This window comes from Bos taurus, chromosome 4 (genome assembly GCF_002263795.3).
Source record: "Bos taurus isolate L1 Dominette 01449 registration number 42190680 breed Hereford chromosome 4, ARS-UCD2.0, whole genome shotgun sequence".
In the NCBI taxonomy this organism is placed as follows: Eukaryota; Metazoa; Chordata; class Mammalia; order Artiodactyla; family Bovidae; genus Bos; species Bos taurus.
In genome coordinates, this window is record NC_037331.1 from 46943879 (window position 1) to 46956621 (window position 12743).

At 45.7% G+C, this 12743-nt stretch overlaps 1 protein-coding gene and 1 long non-coding RNA gene across 16 annotated transcripts in view; one reads left to right on the plus strand and one right to left on the minus strand.

The window, feature by feature from the left end:
- Positions 1-11297, minus strand: part of ATXN7L1 (ataxin 7 like 1) — a 264853-nt gene extending 253556 nt beyond the window's left edge. For 7 of the 15 annotated variants that reach the window (XM_024990752.2, XM_024990751.2, XM_024990750.2 and 4 more), the window contains exons 1-2: positions 10121-10345; positions 9536-9604 (exon numbers count right to left, since the gene is read on the minus strand). In XM_024990752.2, the coding sequence (XP_024846520.1) occupies positions 9536-9604; positions 10121-10301 (250 nt within the window). In that variant the 5' untranslated portion in view covers positions 10302-10345. 15 annotated transcript variants of the gene reach the window in all.
- On the plus strand, positions 10399-12083 carry LOC107132399 (uncharacterized). The gene is made up of 2 exons (XR_001499358.3): positions 10399-11003; positions 11472-12083. It is a non-coding gene; the product is annotated as an uncharacterized lncRNA (long non-coding RNA).
- The last annotated feature ends 660 nt before the right edge of the window (positions 12084-12743 follow it).

The following is a 12743-nucleotide window of genomic DNA, read 5'->3' on the forward strand; positions in this document are numbered from 1 at the left end:
TGTCCTGTCTCCCCACCCCCAACCTGGGACTCCATGACCTACTGGAGCATTGAGGCAGGGTCACAGAGCTCCTCCACTGTCACCGTCCCCCAGCAGAAGGTGTCCTTGGACTGTTCATATTCAGAGAATCACAATCAGCTTCACAGAGCAGGTTTGCTGATAACTGCTTCTATGTTCAAAGAGCCTGTCAGTGAGTCACTTTTATCTTTTCCTGGTGTTACTCTGTCCTGCCCTAGAGAGTATTTACTTGGTTTACTTTTTTCTTTAAGCACCCGATCCCTAAAATTGGCAAGCAGAATTATGTTATGAAACCACAGGTACAAGGATAAAGCATCCATACACAAACAAAAGCTTTCCCCACAGTGAATTCCAGCTTGACTCAGCGGCAACTGCACAGCCAAGACTAACACCGGAACAGTAACGGTGCTCGGCCTCAGCTCCCTTGCAGGAAGCACTTCCCTAGATGCCCATCATTAGTTCAAGTGCCTCTGGGTCCAAACCCAGGTCCATTTGGCTGATGCAGCCAATCTGAGCTCTGCCATGGGAAAGAGTAAGAGAGCCAGCCAACCAGCATTAGCTGGGAGCCCATCCTCGGCACAACATCGTTCCAAGAATTTTAGGAGAGAGAGACACGCAAGGAAGTCAGCCCTTGACATTCAGTTTCTGCAGTTTGGAAAAAGGTCAACCCTCTCCCTTTCCATTATGGCTACCTTCAATTACTGCAGGCGTGATTAGATTCCCAGTGGTCAAGCCCTGGAGATTCTCCCATGGTCCCCATGAGGCAAGACAGGTGTAGGGGCTCCCAAGAAGTGACCAACAACACTGGAGAAGGTAGATGCCCCTCCAGCCCTCTGCAAGAAGAGGGGCAGCTTCTCCTCAAGGTGCTGCCGGCCTGGGGGAGGGGCATACAGTTGTGGGCAGCTACTCCTCTGACCTTTCTGAAGTCATCTGTCTTGCTCTCTGGCACAGGGGTGTGCTCCAGCCTCACTTCCACGTCTTAGGATTTTCTCAGTGGTTCTGTGTCCACAAACAGCTGGTAGCTGTTCTTGAGAGAAGGGGTAAAGTTGGGAACGACCTACATCACCACCTTGGCGATGTCACTTCTGGGGCAGTCACTAAATGATCCGAGTTTCCAGATGTGAACACTGGGCTACCTCAGGGGTTGTGGTCCTTGGGTAAAAAGATGTTGATGAGGACAGGGTCTTGGTGTGTCTGCTGCTATCATTTTATGTCTACTTCCAAAGGATGTCATGAATGGAACAAAACGTCATGAATGAAAGGTTAGCCTGAAGGATATAAACACAATATACACAGAAAACCAGGCAAAACCCAAATTTGTCTAACTTTCTTAAACCACTTCTGGAGTGGAAACAGCAGGCCCCTATAAGCTACTGGCTTGAGTGAACATGGCCTTCTAGTCCTAAATAACACTGCAGACCACTTGGCACGTGGGCCAGAACCCTAAGGAATCAGATCCTCCTCTGCTTTCCCTATTTTCTAATCCTTAACATGGAAATCTTGAAGCCAGCAGCTCTGCTCTCCATCATGTACATCCCCATTTCAGACAAATCCCAGGGGTAATCAACTGCACAGAACGCCAGTTGTATTTCCAGCCTGACTTTAAATATAAACTGAAATCCTTAATGCTTCACCATGCTGCTTTTGACATCAGGGGCCCCCATACAGTAAATGCCATTATTATTAGAATCGGTGGCTTGGGGTCTCTTTCACCCACAGTGAGGGAAGGCTGAGCCGAACCTGAATCTCAGCGCTATAACCATTTACTATGGACATGAAGTTTCGGAGGGGTCATCTTGGAAATTTGGAGGAAAGCTCTGTGAGGGGTGGAGTCTTCTCCATTTAGATGCTTCCAAATGTAGCCCCCTGTGGGCAACAGTCACAGCTCCACACCTGCCTGCTGAGGATTCAGTAAGGCTGCCTCACAGGGAACTTGGGCCTAAGACATGGACAGATAGTAGCAGAACATTGCTGAGTCTGTTTCTCTTGTGTTCTTACCTTTCCAGCCTCACATTACACCAATGGTTCTCTTATCAGGGTGATTTGGTACCATCCCAGCCCACTCCTGGGATCTTTGGCCATGTCTGGAGACATTTTTGGCTTTTTCAACTCAGGGGAAGGGGAGGTTCCACTGGAATCCAGGGTTAGAGGCTGAGGATGCTGCTAAACATCCAACAACATCCCAGGACAGCGTTCTACCACAAAGAAGTAGAGTCCCTGCTGAGAAACTGTACCACTCTCTGCTTCGCTATCGTCATCCAAGTGACAGACTTTTTAGTTTCTAGAACATTCCATATTCTCTCACACTTTGGGCCTGCACACACATTGTTTCCTTTAAATCTGTCCCGCCCAGCTCTGCATATTCGTTCTCCAGGTTTTAGCATAAATAACATTTCCTCAGGAACACATACCCTGAGCCCCAAACCTAAATTAGGCCCCCTATCATGCTTTCCAATGGTACCCCAATTTCCCCTGAGCACTCATCATGGTTGCCATGACTTTTTCAACATTTGCCTTGGCTGCTAGGATGGGAACATCATGAGGGAGGGGCTCGTGCTCGTTCATGGCTGTCCTCCCAGGCCTAGCCTAGTGTCGGCCACTGTCACTCGGTCTCAAAGGCATGACGGAGGCTGAGAGAGCAGAAGTGGGTATTAAAAACTAACCAAGGGATTTCCCTGGTGGTTCAGTGGTTTAGAATCCACCTTCTAATGCAGGGAGCGTGGGTTTGATCCCTAGTCAGGGAATGAATATCCTACATGCTGTGGGGCAACTAAGCCCATATGCCACAACTATTAATACCAGGCCACGCACCACAACTAGAGAGAAGCCCGCTCACTGCAACTACTGAGCCTGTGTGCTGCTAGGAAAAGATCCCGTGCGACCCACAGAAGTCCTGCGCGCCACAACTGTGACCTGATGCAACCAAAAATCAATACAAATCAACCAATAAGTAAAAACTAAGCAAGACACCCAGAGGCTTAAACTACCCTCCCACTATGCTGTTGTTTAGTCACTAAGACGTGTCTGACTCTTCTGCAACCCCACGGATAGTAGCCCGCCAAGCTCCTCTGTCCATGGAATTGTCCAGGCAATACTGGAGTGGGTAGAATTTCCCTTCTCCGGGGGTTCGTCCCAACCCAGGGATCGAACATAGGTCTCCTGCATTGCAGGCAGATTCTTTTACCAGCTGAGCCACAAGGGAATACTGGAGTGGGTTGTCATTTCCTTCTCCAGGGGATCTTCCCAAGCCAGGGATTAAACCCACATCTCCTGTATGGGCAGGCGAATTCTTTACCACTGAGTCACCAGGGAAGCCCCATCTTCCCACTATGCAGGCACAAAAGAGAGAGGCAGGCTGAACTGCCTCTGATGTGGACCACTACCTAAGATACATGGAAATGGCAAGATACCATGCAGTACTTATAGGATGTTATCAGCCACGTGGGTAAAGCAGGCAGGAAAAACTATCCATGTATCTACTTGAATGCAGGTAGAAGATCTTGGAAAGGATACACAAGCAACTGAGGACAAGGGTAAAAGACTTTCTTTTTCACTGCATATCCTTCTCAACTATGTAACATGTGAAGGTTATTGAAAAAAAATAAGAAACATTTGAATGAGAGAGAGAAACAGTTTACATCTTCCAGCTATAAAAGTGTCATTCCTTCCTGTAGACTGACATGATGAGAACCTAGCACAGGGTAACTGGGCTTAGGCAGCAAGATCACATGTAGTGTTTCAAAGAGTGCCCAACCTGCCTAACTTCCTATTTTGGGAGGAGCTAGAGCCACACTTTCTCCACAGAACTAAAGTGCATAGAAATATGTGTATGTATAAAAAGATACTTATTTTAGAAGCTCAGTATTTTCAAAACTAGATGGTATTGAAAATGCCCTCTCTCAGCTTTGCCATCTTGGTCGTGGCATTCCCCCTTCTCTATCAGCTGGATGAAACTGTGAAGTTGATTCATTCTCCAAGTCCTCTCCTCCTTTCCGTCTTTCCTCCCTATCACATTGAGGGCACTCCACTTCTCCTATCCTTTCATCCCAAGCACTGGGCAAAAGAAGAGAGATGATAATGAAATGCCAAAGTGAACAAATGTTGCCGCTTATTAGCCAAAGGGGAGGAAGGTAGGCTTAATGGAGAAAGAAGTTGAAATTAATGGTGAAAATGAGGTTTATCAGTGTAATCTGTGGACTGGGTGTCTTCCCATTGCCTATTAGCATAGATAACAGAGTTGTCTGTATAATGATAAAGGGGACCATTCCACAGTTTCCCATAAATCTCAACCACTTGTCGCTAGCTTCCCTGACTTGGATTCTAAGAACCCTTCATTCTTATCAGGTCAGTTCTTTCCTCTAATTTGCCCCCATCCAGCTATAACTGAAAAATTCTTAAACTTGAGTTGAACACACTCCCACGTTCCCTGCTTCCTCCTGTGCTCCAGCCTAACTCCACCAGCATTAGCAGAACACCAAACTCTCACAGTCACAGAAAGATCTTACTGGCCCCAGAACAGTTTTCAGATGGGAAGGAAGCATTCCACAAGTTTACCTACATCAAATCAAAACACCTGGCAACACTGAGGCACAGAAACATGCCTGAAGTAACGAAGGTAGGCCTCCAAAGAATCCAAACAGTGATCCACTGAGGACTTTCTATCCTTACTGATCAAACAACTTATCAATCATTTAAAAAATATTTTTTAGGGACTTCCCTGCTGGTCCAGGGATTAAGACTCTCAGCTCCCAATGCAGGGGGCCCAGGTTCGTTCCCTGGTCAGGGAACTAGATCCCACATGCTGCAACTAAGACCTGGTGCAGCCAAATAAATGTATAAATATTTAAAAAATAATAATAAAAAAATAAAAAATATTTTTAAAACATCCTGGTCCCCAGAAAGAACTCTGCAAACTCTTCTCAGCCATAAGTCCCAAACTGCCAAAGTAATTTTTTCTAGCACTTGATAAAACTTATCAGTGACTATATATCAACTGTACTCCATCAAAAGCATGGATAGCACAGAAATCAGCTTTCAAAAAAATCTTCAGCTTTATAAAATTATGATAACATGGTTTACTCTAGAAATAAAATTTCTGATTGGGTATATCTTTTCCATTCATCACTGGTTAGTTAAAAATCCTTGTTAATTCTAATAATAAAATTTTCTAGAACTAGCTTCATTAATATATGATGATGATAATCTTAATGACATCTAAAAATAAGAAAAGCACAAATTCATTAAGCACTTACTATGTGCTAAACTCTTTTGTATTGTCTCAGTTAACCTTCACAACAACCCTGCTATTATCTCTGAAATTTTTGGGCAACTTGATGTATAGTTCAGGACATTGATGAGCCATACACACCTGGTCCTTACTTATAAATGCACATTCTTTAAAAAATAAAAAGTTCAGGTCAGGCAATTAGAAAAGAGAGGCATCTTTCTAAATCACGAAGGTTTCCCCCGATTAGCTTAGAAAAATGTCTTCCAATAAATCTATGAAGCTAGAGAAAGAAAATTATTTTAAAAGGTTAGCTAGATGAATTGGCCTTCCTTGGAATTTCCTATCATAATGGCAGCTCACAGATTAAGCTAATCAGGTTTCTGGGACCCTCCTTTTGAGGAAATCTTAGCGCCTCAGATCCAGGTCTATCCCCTCTCCACTATGGGGAACACATCACCCTGGGTTTTGGTCACAGACCCTTAGTTTTCTCAGTCTTAAAGGCCACACACCACTCACAAACTATTTGCAGGAGAATTAGGCTTGTGTACGAGGTGCAGTGATGTTTGGCAACAAGAGCTTATAAAAAAAAAAGAAAAGAAGTCCAGTATTTGTAGTTTAAGATATTTCTAATGTGAAGGCTTGCTTTTTGTTGTTGCAAGAATCCTGGAGTGAGTTGCCATTTCCTCCTCCAAGGGATCTTCCTGACCGAGGAATCGAACCCACATCTCCTGCACTGGCAGGTGAATTGTCTACCGTTAAACAGTCTGTGTAGTATGACTGCATCTCAAATGTAGGTACATTCAACAAAGGAACTTAAATTCATAGGTCTCAGAAGGACCGAGGAGATTTTAAAACCACTCCCTTACTTTACAAGAAACAGAGCAGGCCCAAACAAGGAAAGTGAGGTTCCCAAGGTCATACACTGGAATTAGAAAGCAGACTCAAAGCCCTCTCTCCTGCTCCCTTCACCCTTCAGTCTGCCCTCAATATAACCCCACATGACTACATTCAAGCACAGAAATAACTATGCCTTCTGAACCCAGGTGATGATCTGGCAAAGTTCAAAAGTATTTACCAAAAAAAAAAAGCATTTGCCAAATTCCTCTTGACATAATTGTAGCTAACTTTGGATAAACAGTATCATGAACACGAAGACTTTATTACAGAAATCTCAAATCATTCAGCTAACATTTCATACTGATACAGGTGGAGTACTGAAGTAGAAAAAGATTCAAGGAATGGAGAAGGAACTATATTACAATAGTCAGGTTGTTCAAAAGTCTACAAGTCCTTCCTTCCTTCTGAAGCTGTGGCCAGATGGAGGCAGAAGATAAAATGATTCTTTTTTCATTTTTCCAGCCTAGCTTTTCCCCCAGAGGTTAGTCCATAAAAAATATCATATCACAATGCTCACAGCAGCATTATTCACAATAGTAAAAAGATGGAAACAAGCTAAATGTCCATTAACAGATGATAAACAAAACATGATATATACATACAATGGAATATTATTCCGCCATAAAAAGGAGTGAAATTCTGATACATACTGCCTCATGAATAAACCATGAAAATATGACGCTAAGTGAAAGAAGATGGACACAAAGGGTCATACATTGCAAATATATAGTACCTAGAATAGGCAACTTCATAGAGACAAAAAATAGAATACAAGTTTCCAGGGTTCAGCCCCAGGGGAGAGGGAATAGGAAATTATTATATTAATATAATGGAGACAGGGTTTGTGGCTGAGATGATGAAAAAGCTCAGGAAATGAATAGTGTTGAGAGTTGTACAACACTGTGACTATAGGTAATATCACTTGGTATACTTACTAAGTATACACTTAGTATACTTAGTATACTTACTAAGTATACTTCAGTAGCACTGAATTGTAAGACTTTAAAATGGTTAAAATGATAAATTTTATATTTATTTTACAATAAAAAAATTCACATCAAAATCTGGATCATGTACCTTCATTTCTAAATTGGAATTCCTAAATTCCCCTATTAATTGCTATTAAAGCACAGTCTCAAGACCTGCTTACTACTGTTGACATCCTGGTCCATCTATGTACGCTCACCACCCGGAGAAACACGGTCACACCCTGGCCACGTTGTGTCCTGCAGAGATCCATCCACAATCAGGTACTTGGGACTTTCCACACAATGACTCCAGCAAGAAGACCAATGGCAAGACGAAAGCAACCAGTGTTTCTGGGGACTTTGGCAACCAAATATCCCTATACCAAGTCTCAGCTAAACCTTTAAACTCCTCACCACGGGAAGAAGAGATACAGTTCGTGTATATATATATACACACACAATCTATCCATGAAGAAAACTGTGTGCGCATACCAGGAGAACTCCAGAAACTGCTAACCCAGGCCTGCTCCACCAGGCCCACGAACAAAGAGATTTCAGCCCATACATGGCTATTTCGTATACTGAGCAATCGCACAGTTACACTGAAAAGTGGGGTTCCATAATACAAATGCACATAATTAGGAGCTAAATCTTTGTATCTTTACAGGTGAAAGCAAGATGTAAGCTTGTATCTTTACAAATGTAAGCAAGATGTACCACTTGTGGCTTCTAAGGAAAGGAGAGCTTTATATTCTTTTCCCCCCTTAAAAGAATCTATTTCTCATGAGGCAAAGAGAATCTGAAAATAAGGGTCTTCTGAAATAGAAGCCTGGGGGAGGGTGCAGAATATTTTTGTGTGTTATAGTCATAATCTATCAACCAGGCCTAAGAGGTGCCAATTCTGGGCTATACCATGACCATTATTAAACTTTAAAGGTTTTCACAAGCTCATCTTTTCTGGAAACCTCTTCATTGCCACTGGTCTGATAACTGAGTCCCGTAAGTTTTTAAAGGTGTCAAGAGTTTGTCTGTGAAGAAAAACAATTTCCAGTGATACTTTCCAATGCCAACACACATGGACACTGAGCACAAATAAGCTGCCACTTGTAAGAGGGCCACTTGACATCATTCCCTTGTGCATCCTAAAGACACATGTCAAGATCACACTAAGGTATTTAGAGGCAAACATCTTTAGAATATGGTTTCGTTTCCAATCAAAGTGCTTAATTAGCAGAAACATTATGCTAGAGAGCTGTCCCTGAATATGCATGCATTTTTAACCTCCATGTCATTTTTTTTCTGAAACACAAATTCTCCTCTCACTAGATGGTCAGGAAACAATTAGGCACAGAAAACCAACTGTCTGAGGTGTGATCCACAAAACAAGTTCCATCTTTCCAAGCAGGTTTCAGCTGCCTACCAGGGTGACATCGCGTTTTATGAGGGAAACCATCCTTTGGCATCTAATGGCCTTTTCCTCCATTCATTTTGGATAAGCCAGGCTCCCATGGCCTAGTTATGGCTGAACGCTTTCCACACTTCCCACCAACCTCTTCTGCACCCCTGCACTTCCTCCCACCTCCAGTTTCAGTCAAACACATTTATAAGATATCAGTTAGTAAATCACAACTCAATTGAACCCATCATTCGTTCAACAGAAAGTGGTCTCTGGAGTTGCTCCGTGTGAAGCCCATAGGCCACAGTTACATATGGCAGGCTCGCAAACATGAATAGGCCATGATTTATTTATGATGACCATGTGTGTTTGATGCCCAGTTCCAGCAGGCTGTGGCTTCACTCACCTGCCTCTGTCTGGGATGACCTAGCTACTCACTGTGTTCCATTTTAGGTACTGTATTTCCACGCTGGGGAAACAGAGATGGGTGACTGGCTGGAGGTTATATACACAGATACCCCTGCTCACCACATTACAATCTGTGACCAAACGCAAAGTGGGCCAAACGTAACTTGCTGCAAAGGTTTGCCATGTACCATGGCTTTTAGTGGAGAAGTAGCTGCTGGGATGACTGACCACGTGGGGTTCATTAAACTGTTGTGTATTTACCCACAAGGAAGGCTGGGATGCTTGTGAGTGGAGCCCTGCTCCTCATTTCAACAATTTCCACCCCCCACCATTTGGCAATAATGCTCCAAAGGCGAATAGCAGATATGTATCAGAAGGTCCAAATGTGGACTCCAGCTGAAGTGCAGGAAACTTCTGCCTTGAATAGTCTCGACCCCTCTACCCCCCAGTTGCATTTGTACTTTGAAAGAAGTTAACATGAAGCAGGAGTCACCTGGGCGTGCTCAATTTTTGACAAGCCTTAGTCACTCTGTACCGAGCAGAACAATTCACATTATAGTCGAAATCCTGTGAAGATTCTGCCACACATGCTAACACTAAAATGCCAGTAGCTCCACTTACCTTCTTTATTAAGCCTCATAACCTCCCTGCTTTTTCCACCCTCTTTTCCAGCCTCTTCTAAATCTACATCTGCAGATGAAAAAGAAAAGGAAAAAAGAAAATAAGGAAAAAAAGAAAAAAAAAGGGGGGGAGGCAAAGTCAAGGGGGGAAGGGAGAGTGTTTATTTGCAAACAGATCGATATAAATACTGGATATGAAAATCCTTCAAAAATTGACAATGCAACATTTTCTCCCAAGTCCGGATTTCCATCTACCTGGCCCATATAGGTACCAAAAAAAAAAAAAAAAACTATGCAAGCAGCAACAGAGTAGCCTTTTAAACGGATACACCGTGGGGCTGTGAAAGCCCACCCCGCGGGCTGCCACGGGGAGAGGGCACAGACAGACAGACAGACAGCCCTGGCAGCAGGGCCTCTCTCTGTGCACTGATGATCTGTCTCTGTGTGTATTTATTTAGAGAGAGGGAGAAGCATGGAGGACACCGGGGGCCACTCTCTCTCCACACACACACTTTTTCCCAGTGGCTCTAGGTGAATGGAAAGGTTACAGGGTAATAAAAGGAGGAGGAGGCGGTGGGGTTCTTACTGTCGGAGCAGTGTAATTTGGCGGCGTCGATCCAGGAGGACCAGGGTTTGCCCAGAAACGCCTCCGGACTGGGCACTTTGCGATCCAGTGTCGCCATTGCTCTTCCTTCTTGTTGCTTTTTCCCTGTTCCTTCGGCAGCAGCAGCCGAGAGACACGGGATTCGAGAACGCTCCGACGTCATCTTCGGAACGTTCCGACATTGAGTGTTCTGAAAGGGGGAGGGAGGGAGGGAGGGATGGGAGGAGGGAGGCGGAGGAGGAGGAGAGAGCAAGGAGGAGGAGCCGGCGTTCAGCGCCCGGCCGGGCTCGGCTCGGCTCTCGGCATCCGCGGCCGCCAGGGGCAGCAAAGAGGCGCCCAGAGGCCCGGCGCCTGCACGCCTGCCGCCAGCACGCCTGCCGCCGGGGGCGGGGCTGAGCGCTGGGACCAGAGGATGCAGCGCGGGGCGTGAGGATGCTGCGGCTCCGCCGACACCCGGCGCCCGCTAGCCGGGGTCCTAGGGGCCAGACATGAGAGAGGGGGTTGAGGGCGACCTGGGAGAGGCGCGACCTGGGGCCGTGGGAGGGGTTGTCTTCCCTGCAGAGTTGCGCTCCAGGACGGAAAGTTTTTGCGTGCAGCCCTTCCAGCGCGCCCTGCCCTCGCCAGTTCCTGTCGCCTACCGTGAGGCGCCCCCGAGAGGATCCCTGCCGCTTAGTGGAGAAGGGCCGAGCAACCCCCCTTTCCCGACGACCACCTCAAGGGAGGAGACCCCGGTGACCTCTCCTCCCAGCCACCACTCCCTCCACCTTTTCTTCTCTTTCTCGGTGGACCTTGGGTGGTGGAGGATTCTGCGGATGCCTTTGGGAGCTGAGAGCAATGGGTAGATGGAAGTGGTTCTAAAAAGCAGGTAAGTTTGGAGCTAGAGGAGCTGCCTTCCCATCTCAGGCTGCGGGGCGTTGCAAAGCTCAAAACTCGGGGCCCCGCAATGCGAGTCTCCGGCTCTCAGAAAACCACTGTGCACACTTTGCTCCACATCCACGGTAGTGGGAGTGAGGACTTACCCACTCTCCAAAGATGCTGCTTAGCGGACCAAGGCCCTGGAGCCGTTTCCAGCACTTCCTCCTTTGAGATGAGGGTCGCCCGGATTAGCGCAGGCAATCAGGGATCTGATTCTTGGGAGAATTCACTTGAGGCTTAACTGCTCTGGCCAGCTATTAATAGAGAGGAAGCGTTAAATTTCCTCTGGATTTTGGACGTTTGATGCTTTCATTGAGATTCCCACCACTTCCTCCCTCCTTCCCCAGGGGTTGGCAGCAAAGGTGTTAAAAGGTCTTCTGGTATCTCTCATTTAAAAAAATTTTTTTTCATTTTCTAGGAATTACCTAGGAGAAGGCAAGGGCACCCCACTCCAGTACTCTTGCCTGGAAATTCCCATGGACAGAGGAGCCTGGTAGGCTGCAGTGAAGTCGCCCAGTCGTGTCCGACTCCACTTTCACTTTTCACTTTCATGCATTGGAGAAGGAAATGGCAACCCACTCCAGTGTTCTTGCCAGGAGAATCCCAGGGACGGGGGAAGCCTGGTGGGCTGCCGTCTATGGGGTCGCACAGAGTCGGACACGACTGAAGAGACTTAGCAGCAGCAGCAGCAGCAGCAGCAGCAGCAGCAGCAGCAGCAATTACCTAAAATATATGGACTCTACCCCACAACCGACATATTTCCCTCTCCCACCCCCACCCCCACCCCCGCACCCTTTTAGTTCTCACAGACTATTTCTGCCCCATGACTGAAGCTCACGGATTTGAAGTTTCTTTGTCATGAAGTCTGCTTTGGCTCTGTCATCTAATGTCCCTGCACTTGGCATCCTGTACCTCAAAGCCAGGATCAGGATGGACGATGAAGGAGGAGCTTCCGGTTGATCTTCAGTTGTGATGTTTGTGTGAATGGGCTTGTTTTTGATCAGACCTGAATAAATTTCATTTGCCTTTGCTCTCTTTGGAAGTGTTCCTACATAGGAACCACTAAATGGCTAAGGTGTCATGGAGTGGAGATTCTCATTTGAAGGACTGAGAGTGTTAGCAGATTTTTTTTTTTACTTACTGATCTCATATGTCAGACACCGTGCTTGACATTTCCATCCATCCATACATCTTTTCAACAATTATTGCTTGTCATGGACTACCATCCCCAGCAGAGAAAGACAAGTGAGACCCAGGCTAGTTCTGGTGATGATGCAATCTGATGGTCTCTGTGGAAGAAGAAAGGTGTGAAACTTACCAGCTTCTTGGAAAAACAAGCCATGTACCCAGTGACTGGCCAGGTCAGTGAGTGGTGTGGCCTCTCAAAGCTGTACCTATCTGTGGGAGGAACTGAACTCTAGTTTGGAGTGATCAGAAAATGTGTCACAGAGAAGATTAGGCACAGAGGAAACTACTCTGCTCTGCACTTTGGAAATGGGAGAGGATTTATAATGGTAAGGTGAAGATTGGTCTTGCCAAGGGAAGGGGGAGTAATGGTGTCAGCAGAGGCTTCAAGCTGAGCAAGTGTGGTGCGTTTTGGTGTTGAGTGTGGTTTACCTGGGGTGATGGATTATTATTTGGGATTTGGGAGTGATGAGTTTGTAGTCAGACTTGGGTCAGATTATGAAAG